General features: G+C 53.2%; 10 protein-coding genes and 1 non-coding gene across 11 annotated transcripts; 6 read left to right on the plus strand and 5 right to left on the minus strand.

Moving 5' to 3' along the window:
* Positions 1 to 1,268: 1,268 nt before the first annotated feature.
* PFLUO_LOCUS525 (chitin synthase I) lies at positions 1,269 to 4,364 on the plus strand (the record flags this gene model as incomplete). The annotated part of the gene is made up of 5 exons (XM_073782711.1): positions 1,269 to 1,287; positions 1,425 to 1,594; positions 1,672 to 3,726; positions 3,778 to 4,293; positions 4,350 to 4,364. 5 exons carry the CDS (start codon positions 1,269 to 1,271, stop codon positions 4,362 to 4,364), a joined length of 2,775 nt encoding a protein of 924 aa, XP_073634623.1.
* Positions 4,365 to 4,807: 443 nt separating this feature from the next.
* On the minus strand, positions 4,808 to 5,610 carry PFLUO_LOCUS526 (uncharacterized protein; the record flags this gene model as incomplete). The annotated part of the gene is made up of 2 exons (XM_073782722.1): positions 4,808 to 4,974; positions 5,055 to 5,610. The coding sequence occupies 2 exons, from the start codon at positions 5,608 to 5,610 to the stop codon at positions 4,808 to 4,810; spliced, it is 723 nt and encodes a 240-aa protein (XP_073634624.1).
* Positions 5,611 to 6,559: 949 nt separating this feature from the next.
* Positions 6,560 to 7,100, plus strand: PFLUO_LOCUS527 (uncharacterized protein; the record flags this gene model as incomplete). Its single annotated transcript, XM_073782733.1, has 3 exons — positions 6,560 to 6,685; positions 6,745 to 6,981; positions 7,044 to 7,100. 3 exons carry the CDS (start codon positions 6,560 to 6,562, stop codon positions 7,098 to 7,100), a joined length of 420 nt encoding a protein of 139 aa, XP_073634625.1.
* Positions 7,101 to 7,627: 527 nt separating this feature from the next.
* Positions 7,628 to 7,720, minus strand: PFLUO_LOCUS528. The gene has a single exon. It is a non-coding gene; the product is annotated as a tRNA-Gln (tRNA).
* A 965-nt stretch (positions 7,721 to 8,685) lies between these two features.
* PFLUO_LOCUS529 (uncharacterized protein) lies at positions 8,686 to 9,936 on the minus strand (the record flags this gene model as incomplete). Its single annotated transcript, XM_073782744.1, has 4 exons — positions 8,686 to 9,274; positions 9,332 to 9,401; positions 9,497 to 9,690; positions 9,755 to 9,936. 4 exons carry the CDS (start codon positions 9,934 to 9,936, stop codon positions 8,686 to 8,688), a joined length of 1,035 nt encoding a protein of 344 aa, XP_073634626.1.
* Positions 9,937 to 13,007: 3,071 nt separating this feature from the next.
* On the plus strand, positions 13,008 to 14,037 carry PFLUO_LOCUS530 (uncharacterized protein; the record flags this gene model as incomplete). The annotated part of the gene is made up of 2 exons (XM_073782755.1): positions 13,008 to 13,166; positions 13,216 to 14,037. 2 exons carry the CDS (start codon positions 13,008 to 13,010, stop codon positions 14,035 to 14,037), a joined length of 981 nt encoding a protein of 326 aa, XP_073634627.1.
* Positions 14,038 to 14,265: 228 nt separating this feature from the next.
* PFLUO_LOCUS531 (uncharacterized protein) lies at positions 14,266 to 15,573 on the plus strand (the record flags this gene model as incomplete). Its single annotated transcript, XM_073782766.1, has 1 exon — positions 14,266 to 15,573. One exon carries the CDS (start codon positions 14,266 to 14,268, stop codon positions 15,571 to 15,573), a length of 1,308 nt encoding a protein of 435 aa, XP_073634628.1.
* Positions 15,574 to 15,663: 90 nt separating this feature from the next.
* PFLUO_LOCUS532 (uncharacterized protein) lies at positions 15,664 to 16,194 on the minus strand (the record flags this gene model as incomplete). Its single annotated transcript, XM_073782778.1, has 1 exon — positions 15,664 to 16,194. The coding sequence occupies one exon, from the start codon at positions 16,192 to 16,194 to the stop codon at positions 15,664 to 15,666; it is 531 nt and encodes a 176-aa protein (XP_073634629.1).
* A 333-nt stretch (positions 16,195 to 16,527) lies between these two features.
* Positions 16,528 to 17,466, plus strand: PFLUO_LOCUS533 (uncharacterized protein; the record flags this gene model as incomplete). The annotated part of the gene is made up of 1 exon (XM_073782789.1): positions 16,528 to 17,466. One exon carries the CDS (start codon positions 16,528 to 16,530, stop codon positions 17,464 to 17,466), a length of 939 nt encoding a protein of 312 aa, XP_073634630.1.
* A 160-nt stretch (positions 17,467 to 17,626) lies between these two features.
* Positions 17,627 to 19,255, minus strand: PFLUO_LOCUS534 (U3 small nucleolar RNA-associated protein 15; the record flags this gene model as incomplete). Its single annotated transcript, XM_073782800.1, has 1 exon — positions 17,627 to 19,255. The coding sequence occupies one exon, from the start codon at positions 19,253 to 19,255 to the stop codon at positions 17,627 to 17,629; it is 1,629 nt and encodes a 542-aa protein (XP_073634631.1).
* Positions 19,256 to 20,594: 1,339 nt separating this feature from the next.
* Positions 20,595 to 23,165, plus strand: PFLUO_LOCUS535 (uncharacterized protein; the record flags this gene model as incomplete). Its single annotated transcript, XM_073782811.1, has 2 exons — positions 20,595 to 20,818; positions 20,870 to 23,165. 2 exons carry the CDS (start codon positions 20,595 to 20,597, stop codon positions 23,163 to 23,165), a joined length of 2,520 nt encoding a protein of 839 aa, XP_073634632.1.
* Positions 23,166 to 23,243: the final 78 nt, after the last annotated feature.

Genomic DNA, 23,243 nt, shown 5'->3' on the forward strand with positions numbered 1-23,243 from the left:
TTTAATATTTGCCGAGTCTGTCTCTCTCTCTTAAAACCCATAATGTATGTATATTTTCTCCAAATAGTTCCACGGAAGCACCGTTATGGATTAGAAACATAAACTTCAATTTACTATCCTAGGCGGGCGCCACCCTCTCCTCCACTGTTCGCCGTCTAGGTCGTAGGCTCACTGAAGTTTAAGGGTAAGCACTGCATTAGCTCTGCTACTTCTACATACGATTTCCTCAACACGGACCTCTACGCCAAGATTCGCGATGTCCGCAACAGTACAGACTCACTTCCCGGTATTGCACTATTAAAGAACTCGGAAGAGCTACTCTTGCGCTGGACAAAGCTTGGCGGATACCCTAGATCTCAGATATGGAATTTCTGTTATCCATTTCTGATCGCTTTCTGGTATTTGAATGTCATATGTTATTTAAAATAGATAGGCCTTGTAGGCAGACACGAGAGTTGACTTCTCGGGCAGAAGATCATGCACTTTCTCTCCCTTGCCTGGATTGTCACCCCGGCCAACGTGGCATCCTGTGTAGCATGTGCGTGACGTGCAGATGATATATTCCGACCGACTGCGCCCGAGTGATCTAGGTTGGTGACACGCCAATCACGAACTCTACGGTATGTAGTGGTGAAGAATCCAGCAGCCTACACGCCGGCCGATGCTAAAAAAAGAATGTCCCGCCACAGCCTTACCTAAGAGTGGCGCAGGCATGGTTGGCCCAGTGACCATCCAGTGACCATCCACGGATCGCGTGTTTCAGTGCCAATAAAAGTGGACTTTTTCTCTTTCAGCTTGCCAGATACTAGTCCATCCAGGCACAGACCCTCGTTTGATTCTCTCTCTCTGTCTCTCTCACGTTCGCCTCGAGGATCGATCCACTGCGGGTCATCCTTGGCTCTGTCTCATTCGTGTTGCTGCTCCACACGCCTCAGCCATTGGAGGCGGCGTCAACACCCAAAATCTCATAATACGAACGGGATGATTTGACCACCTATTAACTACTCACCTCCTTGCGAATCTGCTGGTCGCATTCCCTCTTGCACTACGCTGTCCGAAACGCCCAGTCGGGGAGATCATCTTTGTCTTGGGCCTATCGGAGCCCAGTCCTGAAACCGCGCCGAGCCCTCCCCCCCCAGTCAACATTCCACAGGGCTCTCCTAGCGCAATCTCCATCCGACAAGCCCCTGCCAGGAACTTAGGGGTGTTTCCCCAATCTTTTCCTGAAACTTGCCAAACTCACTAGCCCCGAGGCATAGTCGCCCGCTATGTCGTATAATCGTGTCGGTCAGTTCAGTTCTCCTTTTCATGTGCTTGTTGGACCGCGGGACTCTCCGCCGTAGCAGAACACCGTCACCTTTACTCGCGCGACCACTGTGTTGTGCGCAGTTCCTCTATTGAATACTGACGTTCGCGCTCGCCAGATCCCTTTGGGGACCAGAACCGATCGCCCATGATGAATCCTCACCACCCGAATGCCCGCACGCCTTCCCCCGGCCGGCCGTTGGAAGCCTACCAGCTGTCGGACAATCCATACGGACACAGCGGTCATCTGCCTATGCCATCCACTGATCGCTTGGCCGAACAACCAACCGTAAGCGTCTGGAAGGGGGAGCTTTTGGTGGAGAACAAAAGTAAAAATAAAATACTGACTGCTGTGGCTATGGACAGTACTCCGTCGAGAATATCCACGGCTCCTACGGCCACAACGAGATGTACGAAGCGCATGGAGGCCATTACCCCGGGTACGAGTACGCGGTCGACCCCAATGCCCACCATGACGCCTATTATAACCAGCCGTACGAGCCCACTCATACACCGCAGGATGACTACGACTTGGGGCAGTATCCAGAGGGTGGGCATACTCCTTTTGACGGGCATACTCCTTTTGAGGACCCCAAAGCTCCTATGTTGGGGCAAAACCCAAACCCCTTTGAGGGACCAGATCCGTACAGAGATGAGTTCCAGGACGAGCGGCCGACCCCTAGCCCGGCGCCCCTTCGGCGCTGGAAGACGGTCAAAGAAGTTCAGCTATTCAACGGCAATCTCGTGCTGGATTGCCCCATTGCCCCGCGATTGCTCAGCCAGGTTCCGCACGCCGAGCCTCCGGGCCGCGATGAGTTCACCCACATGCGCTATTCGGCGGCCACCTGCGACCCGGCTCAATTCTTCGAAGAGCGCTTCACCCTGCGCCAGAAGCTGTTCGCCAAGCCGCGCCACACGGAGCTGTTCATCGCAGTCACCATGTACAATGAGGATGACTTCCTGTTTGCGCGCACCATGACGGGTGTCTTCAAGAACATTGAACACATGTGCTCGCGCACCAGCAGCAAGACATGGGGCAAGGATGCTTGGAAGAAGATCGTGGTGTGTGTGATCAGTGACGGTCGTGCCAAGATCAATCCCCGAACTCGGGCTGTGTTGGCCGGTCTGGGTGTGTATCAGGACGGTATCGCCAAGCAGCAGGTCAATGGCAAGGATGTGACGGCGCATATTTACGAGTACACGACGCAGGTGGGCATCGAGCTGAAGGGCGAACAGGTCCATCTGAAGCCGCGTTCGGGACCCCCCGTGCAGATGATTTTCTGTCTGAAGGAAAAAAACCAGAAGAAGATCAACTCGCATCGCTGGTTCTTCCAGGCCTTCGGTCGTGTGCTGGATCCCAACATTTGTGTTTTGTTGGATGCGGGTACCAAGCCCGGCAAGGACTCGGTGTACCACCTGTGGAAGGCCTTTGATGTCGAGCCCATGTGCGGTGGCTGCTGTGGAGAGATTAAGGTCATGCTGTCCCACGGCAAGAAATTGCTGAACCCGCTGGTGGCCGGCCAGAACTTTGAGTACAAGCTCAGTAACATCCTGGATAAACCCCTGGAGTCTGCGTTTGGGTTCATCACCGTGTTGCCGGGTGCCTTCTCCGCCTACCGGTACGTGGCGCTGCAAAACGACAAGAATGGCCAGGGTCCACTGGAGCGATACTTCATGGGCGAGAAGATGCACGGCGCCAACGCCGGTATTTTCACTGCGAACATGTACCTGGCCGAGGACCGCATTCTCTGCTTCGAGATTGTGACGAAGCGGAAATGCCGGTGGCTCCTGCGGTACGTCAAGTCGTCGACTGGTGAGACGGACGTGCCTGACCAGATGGCCGAATTCATCTTGCAACGCCGTCGTTGGCTGAATGGCAGTTTCTTCGCCGCCATCTACGCCATCACTCACTTCTACCAGGTCTTCCGCAGTGACCACAGCTTCATGCGCAAGTTCATGCTGATGATCGAGTTCATCTATCAAACAGTTGCCATCATCTTCGCCTGGTTCGGTATCGGTAATTTCTTCCTGGTTTTCCACATCCTGACGACTTACTTGGGCGCATCCAATCTTCTGGGTACGGTGGGTAAGATCCTGGGGATTGTCTTCGAATGGCTCTACCTCGCAACTCTTGTCACTTGCTTCGTGCTGGCGCTGGGTAATCGCCCCGGCGGGTCCAACAAGTTCTACATGACCATGGTGTACTTCTGGATTGGCATCATGTGTTATCTATCCTTCGCAGCCGTGTTCGTCACGGTGAGATCGGTTCAGGAAGATTTGAAAGAAAATCCGCATTTTGATATCAGCGAGATTTTCAGGAATAAAACCTTCTTCTCGATCGTTGTTTCGATAGGCTCAACCTATCTCATGTGGTTTGTAGCCTCGGTCGTCTTCCTTGATCCGTGGCACATGTTTACCTGCGTATGTCCCTACTACCTTTTTTTTGGCCCGTCTCATGCTAACCACGTCCAGTTCATCCAATACATCCTGCTCACACCGACCTACATCAACGTCCTGAACATCTACGCCTTCTGCAACACCCATGACATCACCTGGGGAACGAAGGGTGACGACAAGGCCGAGAAACTGCCGTCCGCGAATCTGAAGCCCGGCGGCAAGGTCGACGTGAACATCCCGCAGGACGACGGCGATCTGAACGCCCAGTACGAGGCCGAGCTGCGCTCGTTTTCCATGAAACCGCCCAAGGAGGTGAAGGACGTCCCCGATGAAGAGAAGCAGGCAGACTACTACAAGGGCTTCCGGAGTGCTGTCGTGCTGGCCTGGGTCTTCTGCAACTTTGCGCTCGGCGCTGTTGTGCTCAGCGCGGCTGGCCTGGAGAACTTCGATAATACGACACCTGGCTCCAATGGGCAGGATCTCACCCAGAGCAGTCGGTCCCTGATCTACATGCAGGTGGTGCTGTGGAGTGTGGCGGTGCTGTCGTCGTTCAAGTTTATCGGTGCCATGTGGTTTTTGGTAGTTCGGCTGGTAAGTTTCTTTCTACATGGCGTGTGTCCATTCCCAAATACTAATGACGTTCATAGTTCCGCGGCGTTTGATCCGATGATTGTGTTTTCTTCAGCCCTGCAGCTCCTTTCTTACGTGTTTTGTCGTGCCTTGTCTTTTTCTTTTGGTCCTGTTCTATTCCCCGTTGCTTCGATACCACTGCGGGCCCGGTCTGGTATGGAACGGAAAATTGCCGTTTGGTATAATATGCGTGATGACCTCCCTGCGGTGCTTCTTTCTCTCTGTCTGTGTGTGTGGGTAGCATGATCGATGGTCTTGGGGTTGCCACAGTCTCCCATGGGAGGTGGGATTGGATTGGGAGATGGGATATGTACTGTATCTGTAGATATGAATCAAGTCTAATCTCGAAGTGAGCATTTCTTCCAAGCTTCGATACTGTTCCCTGCCATAAGGTATGAAGATGCGTGCATTATTATATCCAGTCCGGACGCCCATCCATGTAATTAACTACTATCTCCGGGTGTTCCTAGTTAGGTTACCCCATCTGATTCTTCGAATGAACACACAACGCAATCCCGCCCAGCACCAAAAACAGGCCCACCCACGTCTCCCGGGCAATCACCTTCCGCTCGACGTACCACTCCCCCAGAACAGTGAATAGGAACGCGCTGGAGTTCGCCAGTGGGACGGTGAGGGAGAGCTCTGCAGATGGCGGGCGTTAGCCTTCTTTTTCTTTTCTTCCCATTCAATTCAACTTCCGGCGAAGCAGGAGATATACATACCGTGTTTCCCAACGAGCAGGAAGAACCAAATACTCCCCGTCAGATTGATCACCAGCGGAATCGAGTATGCCGGCGTGCGCAGCAGATTGATCACTGTCCAGAAGAGGGTGGTGATCTTGGTGCGTAGCCAGGAGGGGGATGATGAAGAGGATCGCTTCCATGCAGGCGCAGGGGTGTCATCTTCGTCGTTGTCTTCGCCCGAATCTTGGTGGTTGTCTACACGATCCCGCCGGGCGCTCGACTGCCCCGATGTACCCCCCAGCTGCGACGCAGCCGCCCTGTCATCCTCATCCTCATCCTCATACTCATCCTCCTCATCGCGGGCCAGCAACTCCTGCTCCTCCTCTCCACCAGTGGTTGTAGATGTCGTTCGCGGTGTATCCGTAGTCGCCCCCGGCCCCCTACTCAGTTTCTCCTGGCGCGCGTTAAAATCCGCTGCCGCGCGCCGGATGAACGGGGTCGTGAAACCCCACGCGACGCCGACCAGGAGGAACGAGAGCACGTATTGGAAGACGGCGGGCGCAGGCTCGGCGGGCGCACTAGCATCGGGATCCATTGTATTGGCTGATGGGGGAGGTGTTGCCCTGGTGGAGGTTGGGAGGTGACCGTGGGACGAAGGATGTTGAAAATTGGTTTGGCCCGAGCGCTAGGGGGAATGTTCCATACATTCCCCCTTTTTTTTTTCTTTCTTTTCTATGGTTCTCCGATTGGGTTTGATGAATCTATCTACAATATGGACTTGAAAGTGAGAATTATGGTCTGGAGAATAATGATGATCTGGGACTAGCCTATACACTTTGATCGACAGCCTTGTCGTCATGGACAGCACAGCACACACTACCCAACCTCCTGCAACTCGCGGGTGGCGCCATGAGACAGATCCGTCCCGTCGATCGTTGACACCCCGGAAATAGCAGCCCAACGTATCCATCTGACCTGTTCTTGCACCGGTGCTGACGGAGGTGAGACAAGATCAATAAAATAGTAACACGGCAGCCTGCCAACGGCGGGCCTGATCTGGCCTCAACCCGCAATTTATTTTTGGGATCGTGGATGCTGGATCATCCCCAGCATCCCGGAAGTCTTAGAAGACCCGGTTTTTTCCAGCAGTCACTCTATTGCCGCAGTGATCGTCGCCCCTGACCGTGGATTATTGGCCCGCTGTTGCTGGATCGCCCACCTCCGGCTAACTGCCTCTAGTAAGTAACGGGGCGCGGTGCACAACGCGGTGAGATCCCTCCAACACCTAGCGAATCAGGTCCGCAGCGGCGGTTGGGCCTATTAATACTGGGCTGGAGTGAAGGATGAGAAGCTTAGACACGAAAGAAATTGAATAAATAGCTCGTCATGACCCAGCCCTCCCTTTTAATCAACTCATCTATTATTTATCAGTCCACTCGCTACCGATCTTTTGATTATCACTCTCGTTTTGAATAACACCGAACAAAAAATCTCGCTTCCATAATTCTAATTTTTCTTTCCCAACCACAACCAAACCCGACATCATGAAGTGCATCGCTCCCCTCGCTGCTCTCGCCGGCATCGCTGTGGCCCAGAGTGCCAACATCGCTTTCCCGAATGGAGCCAAGGCCGCCGCGGGTGACGAGTACCTGATCCAGATCCAGCAGGGCGTACGTCTGCCCATATCCCCAGAAGAAGAAGGAAGCAAAAGAGCTAACCACCACCAAAGGATTCCCTGACCAACTTCAAGGAGATCGGCATCGCGATCGGCATCACCTCCTGCACCGAGAGCAAGTGCCTCCCCGCCAAAGAGGAACTAGGCACGCTTCTCTACACGGGCCCCTTCAACCCCGAGTTCCACAAGACCGGCGGCTCGGAACCCTACCAGAACTTCACTGTCACGATCCCCAAGTCCGTGACTGCTGGCAAGGCCCAGATCAATGTTGCGCATGCCTATCTCGTCGGGGTAAGTGGATCACATCGTGCATGACAAGATCAATCAATGCTAATATGTATCATCAATAACAGGCTGGGTTCGAACCCATTATGGATACTCTCAATGAGACTGTGCACGTCACCAAATAAGGGTTAGGGTCTACTGTATATGCTTTAGGGTTCGGGGAGTTTTTGTCTTGTTTTCCTATTATAGATTGGACATTCACTGAGTATGATATTACTTAATACCATTCATTACATTCACGACGGACCTTCCTATCTTATGTTGTAACACCACTAACGCGGCATCATCTGCAGTCATCGTAGGACCGGATAACTTTGCATGATATCTCTCCAAGTGCGACAAGCTCGCTGTCGGATCACAGGAGGCAGCTTGAAATTAATTATCTATTTATCCTTAATGTTTTGCCGATTCACCTGGGAATGCACCTTGGTCTTTTATGGCTTACGCTTGGTTGGGAACAGTAGGGTTTTTGATACTTCATTTGCTCTTTTAGGGCCTCTCTGATTGGTCAACTCGAAAAAAAAACCTTGGCCTCGTAATTCAGACCCTTGAGTTTTCTACACTTCTCTTTACGCTCAAGTGTCTTTAGAGGTGGGGGAGGCGGACCTAATACATTGCTTTAAATAATTGGGCGTGGATTTGGCAAAAAATCAGGTCCCCGCCGGGTTCGAACCGGCGACTTTTCGGAGGAGAATCAAGCTAATGAATCAAAACCGAACGACATGAACCGCTAGTCCAGGGGACCCATTTTATCTGAATCACAAAAATGAAGAGCATCTGTACCAACCCATTTTTTGTCAGAAGTGTGGACCTGTGTGTTCACGTCGAGAGTTGCGAAACAGTTTGTAAGATAATATTGGATACATTTATTTCGAATGGTGCTGTAATTTTGCGAACCAGAGACGCTCGCTGAACCGCTCATGAAATTCCATGGAAACCGATAGTGGGCATCTGCAAATCACACGCGGCCTGGCGCCTAGTTCCTAGGTAGCTTCAGCCTTCCTTCTCAACTTGCACAGCATATATGTCCTTTGCAGGTCATTACTCCTAAGAAGTGTCTCGTTGACTTAGGGAACATCATAACGAATGATAGCACCGGCAAACTACTGTCTCGATCGGGGTTTTGTAGTTTGCGGGTGAATCCGATTCGGTGACTAGGAGGAAGGTCGGACGTATGATGAAGATCCAGCGACCTGAAACTCATGTGACTGAATTATTCAATAATTTTGCTCAAAGAGAGCTGATAACTCGAGTGAGCTGATGCAAAGATACATCGTGGAAAGAATAGTAAGACCCTTCGTTGAAAGAAACCGAAAATGACAAACTGAATCCGGAAGAATCCACAGTATCAAGCTGGGGTGACAATTCTGTCGTCAACGCCATGCGGGAACTTGCAACCCATAACCCTACAATCCTTACGTGGACATCGATGTCCACTGACACAACTCTCATCATCACATCGCAAGCCCGAGAGGCCACCCCGCTCAATAGTTTACTCATGCTAGGACCTTGGCGATTGGTCCAGCAAACAATTATCAAGTGTGTATTGGTGAAGCCGATTTCGAGAACGACTGTAATACGAAGTGTACTCTCAGCTGGACCCCCAGGGGGAGGGTGTCCATGGAACAATTCCCTATTTATATTGCTATAGCAGGGCTAACTGTCGTACTAAGGAAATCTACAGTCACAGACATTGAAGTACTGGCTCCCTTATTCCTCCTTAGTATCGCGATAGATGAAGTTCTTGAACGCATCCGGAACAGCTCCACCAGCAACAGGAGTTTTATCAACAACAGCCCTGATCTCCGCCTCCTCTCGGTCCGTAAGACTAACATTGAGCGCAGCCATATTGTCTTCAAGATACTCGATCCGTCTGGTGCCAGGTATAGGAAAGATATCATCGCCCTGCTTCAGGAGCCAAGCGAGTGCCAGCTGAGACAAGCTGCAGCCTTTCTTATCGGCAATGACTTTGATCTCGCTAGCCAATTTGGCGTTGTGCTCGCGCGCCCCATCCTGAAATTGAGGCATCATCTTTCCTCGTATATCAGTGTCATCTCCGACGGCATTGCCTCCGCTGAAAGTGGAGGTGAGAATTCCTCTACCAAGAGGCGTCGCGCATACGACTGCAATCCCAAGCTCACGGCAGGTAGCCAGAGCATCGGTCCCCTCGGAACCCTCGATCCCACGTTCGAAAAGGGAGTACGCGGGTTGGTATGCGGTGACGACTCCAATCTTGACTGCGCGACGAATCGCTTTGGAGGATACCATCGACAAACCAATATGTTTGATCTTTCCCTCACTAAGTGCAACAAGTCAAGGTTATTTCTCTGGACACCAATTTGCTGGATTGACATACTTTTGCAGTTCCACAAGTGCGCGCATGGTTTCTTCAATAGGTGTAACCTGGTCCACATTGTGTACGTAGTCTTATTGCCAAGAGTTTATTAGCAGATGCTATTGTCTGAAAAGATCGGCCACACGAAGAGAATATAGAGATATTCTTCCCTTGGGCAAGACTCACATAGATCAATATGGTCGATTCCCAATTTCTTCAGCGTTGAGTAGCAAGCTTTCTTGGTGTACTCAGCGGAGCTGTTTATCTCCATGGGCCCGCTGTGAGTGACATATCCAAATTTGGATGCGAGGAAGATCTCATCACGCTTTCCAGTCTTCTGAAACCATTTTGCCAAAAGCTCCTCATTGTCACCATACATACTTTAAATGAGCAGTAAGCGGGGTGAAAAAGAATCCCAGTAAGCGAGGTGGTGAGAGAACTTACTCAGAAGTGTCCCAAAAGGTTGCTCCTAGTTCGACCGCACGATCAAGGAGGGCGAAACGCTGGTCATCCTCAGACAAAGCCCCGTAGCTAGCAGTAGTCATGATCATCAGGCCAAAGCCCATGGCTGGGACCAAAGGACCGTTCTTGCCCAAAGGGCGAGGGTTGGTGAATTTGGAGGCCATTTGAAAGGGGAAATAGATTTGAGTTGAAGGATTCTGGTTGAAAAGATGGTTTCTGTATGGTGAAGAGCAGAAACGAAGGGGTTTTTATATCTTGAAGTCCATATTCAAACGTCTGTCCATCACCTATCTCCGAGCGTATGAAACTACCACTCGATGCTTCACGGAACTATAGGAGGCTTGAGAAGGATGGTTTTCGCAGATCTATAGAAAATTTTCCGAACGGGCCAATAATCTGACATCCCGAGGTCGCTCTACATATATGCCCATTCGATTTACTTCGGCTCAAACGTACCTAATTCAGAGGCGGAGTCTATCTGGTTTCGATCGATCCGCAGGCCCCGTAAAATTATATAAAATCCCGAGCTGACGAATCACAGCGCAGAACGCTTGATGCGACCCCACAATAGCCCCGAACCAAGTCTGTCGCGGGTACGATATGTGGCCAATCAGCGGTGAAAACAACTCCGTATTACTACCTCTTGCAATGCGAGGAACAGCAAATTCCGGCGGTGACAAGCTCTACCTCATCGCCAACCACCACGGCATGCACTTCGCCAAAGTCTAGCATACTTGACGACTTTCGCGTCATTTACCTAACTTAACCTTTTAAATTGGCGACGATGCATTCCAAGAATGGCTGTCGTACCTGCAAGTGAGTCTAAATGGGCCTGTTGGGGCTGCATAGCAAGACTGATATGCTCTAGGATCCGTAAAGTCAAGTGCGATGAGGGATACCCGGCTTGCCACCGATGCCTATCGACAGGCCGCGCGTGCGATTGGTACGACATTTTGGGAGGAGGAATACAACTCTCACGGCCTAAACTCTTTCCGCCCTACGGGATCACCGTTCCACAATCAATAAATACTTTGTGTCTTGCTGCGAGCGCGGAAGAGAAGCAATACCTTGATTGGTTCAAGATCCGAACAGTGCCTAAGCTTCCGGGCTCTTTCCTATCGGAGTTCTGGTCTCACCTGTTATTACAGGCTAGTCTAAGCGAGCCTGCAATCTTACATGCCAGTCTTGCGCTTAGCGCTGTGCACAAAACGGATACTTTGGATACAAAAGCGGACGAAAGAGCCATGATTGACCAATTTGCCTTGCGTCATTATGTCAAGGCAATAAATCATTTGAAAGCTCATTTTGCAAAGAAAGATAAGGTCGCTTTTCAGGTTATTCTCATCGCTTGTGTTGTTTTCATTTCGTTGGAAAGCCTCCGTGGTCATCTCGAGTCCGCCCAAGTTCACATCGAGAACGGGTTAAAGATAATCAAAGAGGCCAACTCAGTCTCCAAGAACCGTGACTGCTCAGTTATTACGATTGAGAAGCCCACAGTGACAGATGACTGGATTGTAGAGGCGGTTTCCAGGCTGGATATTCAATCCAGACTGACCAAGCAATCATGCTCGATTACTCGCCCATCCTTTCGAAGAAACGATTGCAGTTCTATTCCTCGAAAGTTTCGTTGTTTCAAGGAAGCATGGAAAACGTTAGACATCTTAACGAACGATGCGTTGCTGCTGAGCCATACCCACTGCCTGCTCAAAAGTGGGGACTCCTGCCCAAGCCACCAGTCCCCCATTGAACAACGAAAGAAATTACTGAGAGCACTTAGGAGATGGCTAAAGACATGCAAATACTCCCAGGAGAGCCTCATCCAAAATATACCCAATATTCTTGGAAGGAGGGGAGCTAGGATCTTGACCATACATCACACTATGACGACAGTCATGGCCGAGTTATGCCTGTGCTCCGAAGATGAGATGGCTTTTGACTCCCAAATCTATCGGTTTGCTCACTTGTTGGATGAGGTTGAATTGCTATTTGATACTAGCAGAGCCGACCATGGTTTCCCAGCATCAAAAATGGGTCTTGTTGAAGTTGTCCATTCGCGCGGGTCGATCATGGACTTGGGTTGCATATCACCCCTGTACTATCTCACTATGAAGTGTCGGGTTCACCGAATAAGACTTCAAGCTATCGCACTTCTTGAAAGGTGTACCCATCGAGAGGGTATTTGGGATGCCGGTATAGCGGCATTGGTTGGCCGCAAGGTCATGGAGATTGAGGAACGAGGCTTTTTCGGAGACATGGGGAGATCTATTTCTAATAAGCCGTCTAGTTGTTGGGGATCACAGGGCCTTCCAGAGCCAATCTTACCCGAGTCTCAGAGGATAGGTGGGATCGAAATGGTGCTGTCTGGAAACCCAACGCAGAAAATTGCTCTATTCGGGACAAGGCACGAGAGTAGGAGTGTCAGAAGCTGCCTAGCGGAATATGATATGGCCTCTCGGACATGGGTAGATAGATAGTCGTGTTGTGTTTAGGCGTTGATAATCCCTGATGAGCTATGATTATATTATGATTAAAGAAAGGAATCGAGGTATCCCAATATTCATCGTTTGGGCTATCGGCATCATAGTCTTCAACATCAGACTAGCCGAGAAGTTGCTTGACCTATCTATCAACTTTGAACACGGGTGCATCTTGGATATACTCTTCTCTGGCTGTCTCTCGAGTGTCGTTTGCTATGGTTTTTCGAAACTGGGCGATAGCTTTCTCGACGGCTTGATATCTTGGGTAGAGACCATTTGCGGCGTCAATTCCACAGGTCCCCATATTCTAGTTGTAACTTGATCAGCGTCGGAGGCTTCGGGAATCGTCCAGCTCCGCTCCGCGGCCGTTGGCTCAAAACAGCCCGGCAAGACTGAGTGGTATGGAGATAATCCGGAGATTGCGATACCTCAAGCCCAGGTGTTTGTTCAATTTTGCTCTAGACCAGGCCTTTCTGAATTTGCAATCATCAAAGGCCGAAACATCGAGTGTTTGAACTGTTTGGACTGTTTGACTCGGCGTATGACGAAAGGCGCTAAGCCTGGGGAGGGGACCACACGAACGCTCGGAGCAGCCTTGTGCCGGTTTGGGTCGGCATAATATGACTATTGTCCGGCAGGTAGTTATGTCCGGAAAATTAACTCCATCAAGAGATAGATAGTACGTGGCTACAGAATGCTATAAAATCACCCTTGACCACGAAGAAGAGAACTTAGAACAGAAAACACCAGCTCTCACAATGTCGATCCCCTCTTCCCCCAAACTGGATGGCCTGGATATCATCCAAACCACCTACAAGAAAATTGGCGACCATGAGATCCGAACAGACATTTTGATCCCTCAAACACCGCACGAGGGCCAGCGACCGGTGATCATCCGGCTCCACGGGGGTGGCTTTGTATGTGGTCCCTTCCATTGACGTGGTATCGACTCTAACCCAGAAACAGGTCTTCGGCGACTCCTTGCATATGGCCTTCTACCCGCACTGGCTAAACGATCTCGCTATTAAGCATGGCGCGGTGGTGATCTCCCCCAACTACCGCCTCATTCCCGAAGCCACCATCACGGACATCCATGACGACCTGGAAGATTTGTGGACGTGGGTGCACTCGTCTGCACTAGCGGACCTGCTTGCTGCGCACACGACGCCTACGGCAGTCAATCTAGACCGGGTCCTTACAATCGGCGAGTCCGCTGGTGGTATGCTAAGCATTAACCTCGCCCTCTCGCACCCGAGTGACACCCGCGCCTGCATAGCCATGTACCCATGCGTGGACCTTCAGTCGCCGGATTACCATACTCCTCGTGAATATCCACCATTCGGCCAGAGCTTCCCCAAGGAAGCCTTCCAGAAAGTTCTGTCCTCTGCTGTCTCCGGTACGTCGGTGTCGTCGATCACCGAGCAGGAACGACTGGTTTTCATGCTGTCAGGTGCCCAGTACGGTGAGCTGGGTGGTCTCTGGGTCAAGGGCGTGAAGGAATCAGAGCGTGCGAGGATATATCCCTTTGAGAAATTCGAGTTGCCGGATTGCGGTCTTCCGCGTGGTGGTATGACAATTGTCCAGGGCGCCCAGGATAGTGTGGTTCCTCCGCGCGGCCCGGAGAAGTTTGTGCATCGTGCGCGCGAGGTGTTTAGTGGGAAGCCTGGTGGAGATAAGATCTTTTTCAATCTCAGAAACGGGGAACATGGGTTTGACTCTGACGCTCGGTATTCCGAGGAGTGGTTGCAGGATACGTTGAAGGTGGCGGTTGAGACATGGTTGGAGTGATGGGTTGGTTCATTTTAATGAATAGTTAGACAATCTGATCTGATCATGAAATCCATAGTCATAGTTATTTCATAGGGTAAGTATGAAAATCAACACCGCGGCTTGTTTATTGATGGACCTGCTCGAAGGAGTATGTGCAACCAGTCCACGTGCGGGGATCTCCGACACCAACTTGACCCCATACATTCTCTGCTCTCCATCTCCCTTGTTACCACCACCACCACCACCATGACAGCCAACTCCCTACGAGAGATCTCAGCCCATAACTGGCGCACTTTCAAGCGTAATTATGTCAACGAAATCTCCGGCTCCCTCGGTGACCTGGGCACTTTTCTCCCCATCGCCATCGCGTTATCCGTCAACGGCACGGTCTCACTGGCCAGCACGCTCATCTTCTCCGGGGTATTCAACATCCTGACCGGCCTATTTTTTGGAATCCCACTCCCCGTCCAGCCCATGAAAGCCATCGCCGCCGTAGCCATCGCCCGCAATTTCAGCAACGGTGCCATCGCCGCAGCGGGGATCTTCGTCGGCGCCTGCATCTTCTTCTTCAGCGTCACCGGCCTCCTGCGATGGTTCGCCGGCGTCATCCCCATCCCCGTCGTCAAGGGTATCCAAGTCGGCGCGGGTCTGTCGCTCGTGATCGCGGCTTGCGGCAACATGCTGGCCCCGCTCGAGTGGATCGGTCCGTCCTGGGCTGATAATCAGATCTGGGCCATCGTCGCCTTCCTCGCTCTTCTCATCACGAACATCTATCGCAGTATCCCCTATGCGCTGATTGCTCTTGTCGTGGGACTCGTGTTCGCGATCATCCGCACTGGCGTTGCGGGCCATTTACCTGGCTTCTCGATCTGGGCACCGTATGCCCTTGTCCCCAGACAGCATGATTGGCGCGTCGGCGCCGTGGACGCTGGGATTGGCCAGATCCCGCTGACGACCCTCAACTCCGTTGTTGCGGTCGTGCATTTGGCGAGCGATCTGCTGCCCAACGTGAAAACTCCGTCGATTACCCATGTCGGCCTCAGCGTCGCCGGCATGAACCTGCTGAGCTGCTGGTTCGGCGCAATGCCCGTTTGTCACGGGTCTGGCGGGTTGGCTGCGCAGTATCGCTTCGGTGCTCGTTCTGGGGCTAGTGTGGTCTTTTTAGGCGTGCTGAAGCTTCTTATCGGGCTCCTCTTTGGAGAGACGCTGCTTGATCTGTTGAAGCGATTCCCCGCTGCTTTTCTGGGGGTTATGGTGATTGCTGCTGGCTTGGAACTAGTCAGCGTTGGCGAGAGTTTGAACACCTCCAGCGCGAGAGACTTGGGTCAGACGGACGACGGTGCTGACGAAGAGTCGCATCATTCCCTCCGGTCAGGGCCCTCGGATGCAGAGCGCAAGCGTCGGTGGACTGTCATGATGGTGACTGTTGGACTGCTGGTGGGATTCAAGAACGATGCTATTGGATTTATCGCCGGCATGCTGTGCCACTGGGCGTACGAAGTGCCAGCCTGGTGGGAGAAGAGACGCAACCGCGAAGGCCGCCTTCATCTTTGATCTACCGAAAGACTGTGATGCATATCAAATTCATTCATTCATTCATTTTTTTGGAGCTAAAGCGAAATCGTTACTCATGCCATCTCTTCATTAAATGACCTCCGACACATCCACATCCGACTGCCTCAACAACCTCGCTCCCGTGCTTGGATTCTCAGACTCCCTCCACTCCCTTGTATTCGGCCCTTCCGTCAACGGATTATGCACGTGCATCCCAAACGGCATGGTCCCCAGATTCCCCGACTCCCGATCGATAACATTCTCATCAATATCCTGCGGATCGGTCCCCCCAGCTGCGGGCCCCCCATACGCCGTGCCGGGATCAAGACTCGTCGCGCCCGTAACATCCTCATCCCCCAACTCAGTAATACGCTTCACACCCCCAGCCGACGTCCCCGCCGGCTCAGGGAGAGCCAGCTGCTCCTGGCCTGTCCGGTCATAGCGGCGCTCTTCCACGACAATGGGCTGGCCTAGGTCCTGGTGCGCTGTGCGCACGACGGTCGTTCCGTCTGGCTCGGTGTGCGAGGACGTTGTGTACCGTTGGCCGGAGGCGGTTGCTCCGTTGGTGGTGTTGGTCGTAGAGCTGTAGAAGTACGAGGAGCTGCTGTAGGAGTCGGACATCTTGGGGGACCGATGTGCCTGGTGGAATGTGGGACGTGAGTAGATACAGCGGGTTCAGTTTGTATTATCCCTAGGGTGATATCCTCTAAGTGGATTAGATACTTGATATTTCGAAACTTCATCCAGCAGACAAATTTCGCGCTTTATATATATGTCGGTATGCTGTGGCAATTGCCTCCTTGACATCACGAAGGCGATAGAGGCGTCGGTCGAGGCCGGATCGGCGCGGGGCGATAACCAATAACTGATAGCTGGGCCCTCGATTGATTATCATTGGAAAACCAAACCAGAACGTCCCCCGCAATCTCCTCCTTCTCTTCATCCTCCCCGACCATGTCCGGCCTCACCGACGCCCAAGTGGCCTCCTTCCACAAGAATGGATACCTGGTAGTCCCCGACTACCTCAGCAGCGCCGAGGTCTCCTCACTGCTCTCCGAGACCGAGTCCCTCCTCAACAACTTCTCGCTAGAAGACCACCCCCTCACGCAATTCACAACCGGCGACTCGGGCGACGGCGACGCCCACGTGGGAGACGACTACTTCCTAACCTCCGGCGACAAAGTGCGCTTCTTCTTCGAAACAGACGCCTTTACGGACGAGCCCGACCCGCTCACAGGGCGGGCAGCACTACTCAAGCCCAAGCAGCAAGCCGTGAACAAGATCGGCCACTCATTGCACACGCTGTCCGCGCCCTTCAAGGCCGTCTCGCTGACAGAGCGCAACGCGGCCGTCGCGCGCGATCTGGGATTCGTCGATCCGCGCGTCCTGCAGAGCATGCTTATCTGCAAGCAGCCGTCTATCGGCGGGGCGGTGCCCTCGCACCGCGACTCGGAGTTCCTGTACACGGACCCTCCGTCGGCGGTGGGGTGGTGGTTTGCGCTGCAGGATGCCGGGGTTGGGAATGGGACGTTGGGGTTTTGGAAGGGGTCGCATACCGGTGCGAAGGGTGGGGGTATTACTAGGCGGTTTGTGAGGAAGGTGGATGGGAAGGGCACGGAGTTTGTGGGTAATGAGGGGCCGAGCCTGCCTCGGGGGATGGATGAGGAGACGAAGGGTGAGCCTGCAGAGGAGGATCTGGAGATCGTTGATGTCAAGGCTGGTTCGCTGGTGCTTATTCATGGGAATGTGCTGCACAAGAGTGAGAAGAATACAAGCTCGCGCAGCCGGTATGCGTATACCTTCCATGTGATCGAGGGTGCGGAGGGCTGGGAGTATGATGGGCGGAACTGGCTGCAGCCGCCGGAGACGGGCTTCTCGAAGCTATACTCATGAGAAACATGTATAGATCATCCTTGTAGATAGATAGTCAATATAAACTTTTCTCTATGCTTCTGTACAATGTCAAATGGCCCGCCCTGTACACCAACCAGACCCGAAAAGAACGCCGAAGCCAGAAATGATAGTTATCGCATGCAACCCATCCGTCCATCCATCACGTCGCCTTCAGCATATCCAACATCCCCTTGGTCTGACACGCCTGCTGCGCCATTTCCACTTCATCGCGCACGCGCCGGTGCAGGCGTTCCACGAGTTTATCAATCGCGACAGACTGGCCCAGGTTGCCTGAATAGAGATCCAACAGGTTCATGGCGACCTCAACAGAGAGATCTACTAGGCGCGGCTCGCGGATGTTCTTGTGGATCCATTGCAACACAGGCTCCAGAGTGATTTCGTCGCGGTTTCGCAACGCAGCGCGCAGGGCGGAGCGGTGGCGCAATGCCGTGAGAAGAGTGAGTTGGGCCGTTTTGTCGGTGGATGCGAGGACCTGGTCCAAGGCAGCCGAGTAGCGGGCCTTGCGCAGATCGTTCTCCCAGGGCTGCTCCTTCTTGCGGCGCTTGCGATCTTGGCCTTCGATGACAATATCTGTCCCCTCTCCGATGAAATCCCGTCCTCGGAGTCGCTTGTCCCAGCCTGATCCGCGCGCCTTTTGCTTCTTTGCCACTTGCCGGTCGTGCTCCTCCAGCTTGCCCTCCAGCAGAGCTTGCATCTCTTTCCGGCGCTCACGTTCTTTGATCTTCTGCTGTCCGGACAGGCGGGTCTTGATAGACAAAAGACCGGACTGCATACCGACAGCGATGTGCTTGTCCTCGTAGTCCGTTCCAGATGTAATAACACTCAGCGACAGAACGGGAGATGGGTATTTCGATCCAGAGACAGTGTTCCACCCGGTCGTCTCAAACACCTTCATGTGTCCGTCCAGAGCACCACTCAGCAACCGCTCGCCATTCGACGCAAGAGCTAGCGAGGTGACTGTCTTCTGGTGGCTCTGGATCATATGAAGTGGCTTGCCAGCCACGATGTCAAGCACCGCGATCTTATTATCGGCAGAGGCCAACACCGTCGTCCCGGCGGGCATGGGCAAGACGTTTTCGATCGGCGAGCCCATCTTGAACGTCATGGCCGCACGGTTTGCCACACGCGGATCCCATAATCGGACCGTGCGATCGTAAGAACCAGAGACCACCAGACCCGAGGAAGCCATCGACCCCGGCATGAACGCACCGCAGCGCACGTAGTCGCCATGGCCCACGAAGGTACGCGCACTGCTTTCCGATGGGAGATCCCACAGCCGCACGGTGCGGTCATCACTCGCCGTAAAGACGGCCGTCGGGTCGCTTGGCGAAAACTTGCTCACCCACACGGGCTGCTTGTGGTCCTTCCAGGTCTTCAAGATGGCTCGAGATTTGACGTCAAACACCTGCACCGCGCCGGTGTCATCACCAGTTACCACTACACGACCATCAGGCCGCACGTCTGTCCCGCGCACTGTATCATCGAACCGGGTGATTGTGCGCAGCAGTTTTCGGGTCCTGATGGAATAGATTTGGACTCGAGCGCCCGTCGTCACGGTGAAGACATCGGGCGGTTGTGTGAGAGACGGGAATGCCGCCGCGGATGAAGGGATAGAGGGCTGGGTGATGAGATTGACAGGGCCATTCGCGGGCGAGGGAATCAGCAGGGGATTTTTGAACGTGCGCCAGTACTGCTGCTCGGGGGTGAGACGGGTGGAGGGCAGCGAGGCGAACTTGACCTGCGGTAGAGGCAGGACGGGTGCCGCCATGGTGAAGGATGGCTGTTACTCGGGGGGTTGACTTGAATGAGCAACAAGAAGATTATCTGAAGCCCTGGCTGGGCATGGTCGGATTTAGTTGGTTGAAGCTGCCCATCTTTTTTTTCTGCCAAAGAAAAAGCGGGCCAGAAAGCGGTGTAATTCTGCCAGTGGGAAATGGTTATGCACCACTTCCAGTTGCCAACCACAGCTATACATCTCATTTTCCCGAGTCAGTCTTCATAAAAGTGGTGGGATTGTTAGATATTGACTGATACTGTCACACATTCAATGGGTTCTGACAGCTTGCACATGGCGCTCCACTCTACATTATTGACCATTCCTGACGGATGTACACCAGACGGGGAGCCAGCATTGCGGACATAGCGGGTCTTCTAGTCACTACCACTGTAGGCAGCAAGGCCTTTTCTCGAGAGAGCATGACCAGGCCTCCGAGTTCTTAAAATAGCAACATCACGAGTAACTATCCACCGGGCAGTGACGCAGGGGATGGACGCGTTAGTTACATCATCCCAAGCTGTTTCGTGTGTCGCCAAGCGCCACTATGTAGGTACGGTGCGGCCATCCCGACCGTTGTCATAGCAGGCCAGTGGAGAACAACAGCGGCCAGCCGCCGACAGCCCACCATCATAATCTGGTTGAAACAGGATTCATACACAAGGCCTTTCAGCCCGATCTCTGCGCCTGGGCCGGTCGCCAATCATTGCTCGAATTGCGGTGGCCAGGTCGGGAATGCTTGGAGTGGTGGATCGCGGTGGCTGGGGCTCCGATCGAGAGCTGACGCTGCCGATCCATTCCATTCCCCAACTCGACAGAGTATGTGTGTGTAACGAGAATATCAATTAGAATGTGCTCTTTTTGTGTCTATTCGTTCCTCATCTCGGTTGCTGTGGGTGGGAAAAAGAACAAGAAGAACAAGAAGAAGAAGAAACGAACGGCAGTGTCGATCTGTTTACTCCCTGATCCGTACCATGCATTCGTCACGTACGGTAATATTGGTGGGGCCAACCCGGAACACCACTTAATTTCGTCCCAGCCACCGTAAATACCGTGACGCCGTCCGTTTCTCAGCTTATCAGCCATGATCTTTCCCAGCCTGCCTTCTTCTTCTTCCTCTCCCTCTTCTTCCCCATCGCTGCGTCTCACTTGCTTTGCATCTCTGCTTGTCAGCACTCCTTGGTTTACTCTGTGAGACATTTCCTCATGCTGGCTGCCAGCGGGTTCGTCTTGTCCGCTCTTTCCTAGCCCTCGTTCCTCGACTGTGGACGCGATAAGGAAACAATCAAGGGATTGTCCTCAGGGTTCACCTTAAACCACCCCTCAATCTACCATGGCCAGCAACAAGCTCACCAAGGTCAATCATGCCGCCGGCATCTTCGCCGACATGTCGGTCGACGGGCCGCCCATTGGCACCCTCGTCGCCATCATCGATCGCGCAAAGAATCTACCCAATCGCAAGACTATGGGGAAGCAAAACCCCTACTGCGCTGCACGACTCGGCAAGGAAGCCAAGAAGACTGCAACAGATATGCGAGGTGGACAAACCCCAAGATGGTAGGTGCTAGAGCACTCAGTTTCCTGGACCAGACTAATTTGTGACATTAGGGACTTTGAACTACGTTTCACCGTGCACGAGTCCCCGGACTACTTCAAACTGAAGCTTTCCGTGTTCAACGACGACAAAAGAACGGATTTGATTGGTGAAACCTGGGTTGACTTGCACAACCTGATCATCCCAGGAGGAAGCCAGAATGACCACTGGCATACTCTGCAGTGTCGGGGCCGATATGCTGGAGAGATTCGGATCGAGATGACCTATTACGACACCCGCGAGCAGGATGAGATGGTCATTGAACGACGAACGGTGGCAGCGGAGCGAGCTCAGACGAAGCCTGCCAGTTTATCGGGATCTGGTTCCTCGGGCTTGTCAGGCCCTCGTCAATTAGAGAAGGTCAAGCGACGTCCTTTGCCAACCGATCCGACAGGAGCAGCTCCTGCAAGACCAGCCACCCTTGAGAAAACCCAATCTGCCCCGCCGCCACTGCATCACCCAATGCCGGCACGGCCCGTCGTGGGGGATCACACCAACTCCATGCCTCCAACCATGGGGTCAGATAGTCTCCATCATGCTCCGAGACACACAGATCCTGTTTATGACGCACCACCTTATAACGCCTCGTCAGCCAGTCTCCCCCCTCCTCGAGGCGGATACGATGCGCCAGAAGATTACCAGGATATCCCGCAACCGGCGCCAATGCTTCCTCCGGCAGGAATGATTCGACGAGCTGCTACGCAGGAACTTCCCTACCCCCCGGATACCCCGTTTGGCTCTCGTTCCCAAGAGCCACCAAGTCATCATGACTTTGGCCCCCCACGAGACTCCCGGACTTCTCCGCATGAGATGGATGGCTATGCGAGAAATTTTTATGAGCCCGGGTCTCGAACTCACGGTGGTCCAGGGCATGCGGACCAACCCCGGTACCACTCCGAATCCAATCAATATGGTGAAATCACAACCCATTCGCCACAAGCACCGCCAGGATACGGTCATGAACTGCCGCGCTCTGAGGTCGCTCGTCTCACTTCCTCTTCGGGGCCAGCAGACGGTTCTCGGTATCACTTGCAGAATGCCAGACAGTATCATCCCGAGTACGCGAATATGCAGCCACGTGTCGAGGATGAAGAAGAGGATGGCCCGCCTCCCCCACCACCCGTTCATCGATCTCGGATGGCACAGCCGGCTAGGTCGCCTGTCGGACCGCCCGCCGGGTCTCCTTTTACATCTTACCCCCCTGTTGATGAGGGAGGGGTCATGCCACCCAGTCTAATGGCAGGGTATGATCCTATAATAGCCGATGACGAGTCCGAGCGGGCAATTCACGAACGCCGGGCAATCCATAGACGCAGTGCACACTTTGACGACGAGATGATGATTTCTCAAGCAGCCTCATCCGCGCCTGTAACGGCACCGGTGCTACACAGAGCTCCCGTTCATCCTCTGCGAACATCTCCACAGCCCGTGAATGAGCGACCTACCTCCAGCAGAGGCGGATCAGCCAGTCCAGACTCGCGGACGGTGACTCGTAAATCAGTCAGTCCGCAGCCATCATCTATTGGTGACCAGGGCAGCAATTCCTCTATTCCATACTCTCCCGACTCCTTCAATGCTTTGAATCCCATTACTTCCCGTGGAGGAAGCCGAGATCTTTCTCCCGCATACGAGTCTCCCACTAAAGCGCGGGCTGAGAGCGAACCGCCTCAGCACACTGGGCCCATCATTGGTGACGATGGCCGCGAGATTGATCCGTCAGACCATCTACCCACGGATACCTGGGCCCCCGAGCCGGAGAAGAAGAACCGCAAGCCTGAGGTTATCATCCGCTTCAAGCATTCGGCGAGGCCAAGCTCCCGAGACAGTGAATCCTCCCGCAATGCCGGACCACCACGCGTGGGATTCAAGAACGTTCCGGACACAGGTAAACGGTACACGCCGAGCCACATCCGCGCCAGTCCGGATCCTGTCGAGCGAACTCCACCTCGTGGACACGATAGCTATGACAACTACACACGCAGCCGAGGCTACAGTTCCTCAACCTCCACCCCGACTTACCGACCCACTTCTTCACACCGAAGTTCCGTGTCTCCAACGCCAGGCTCTCGTTCCCCGATCTACGACTACAACCAGGGGCCTCCGATCCCGTCGAAAGCTCCCGTATCTCAGGCCCGTCCCCCAACATACCCCGTCATGCCCAGTAATCCGAATAGCGGCCACCCGAGCATGGATGCTCTGAGTCGAGAACTGCAAACCATCAACATTGGGTCAACGGGATGCAGCCCCGGGCGTGGTGCGACTCGAAAGTACGCACCCAGGCCGTCGGTCACCATGGGCTATGCCAACTGAAAAACTGTCACGAATATGTATTTGACGATGTATGTATGGGTACGATGTTTTGATTAATGGCCATTTATATCCCGGCTT

Source organism: Penicillium psychrofluorescens (genome assembly GCF_964197705.1).
Source record: "Penicillium psychrofluorescens genome assembly, chromosome: 1".
Taxonomy (NCBI): domain Eukaryota; kingdom Fungi; phylum Ascomycota; class Eurotiomycetes; order Eurotiales; family Aspergillaceae; genus Penicillium; species Penicillium psychrofluorescens.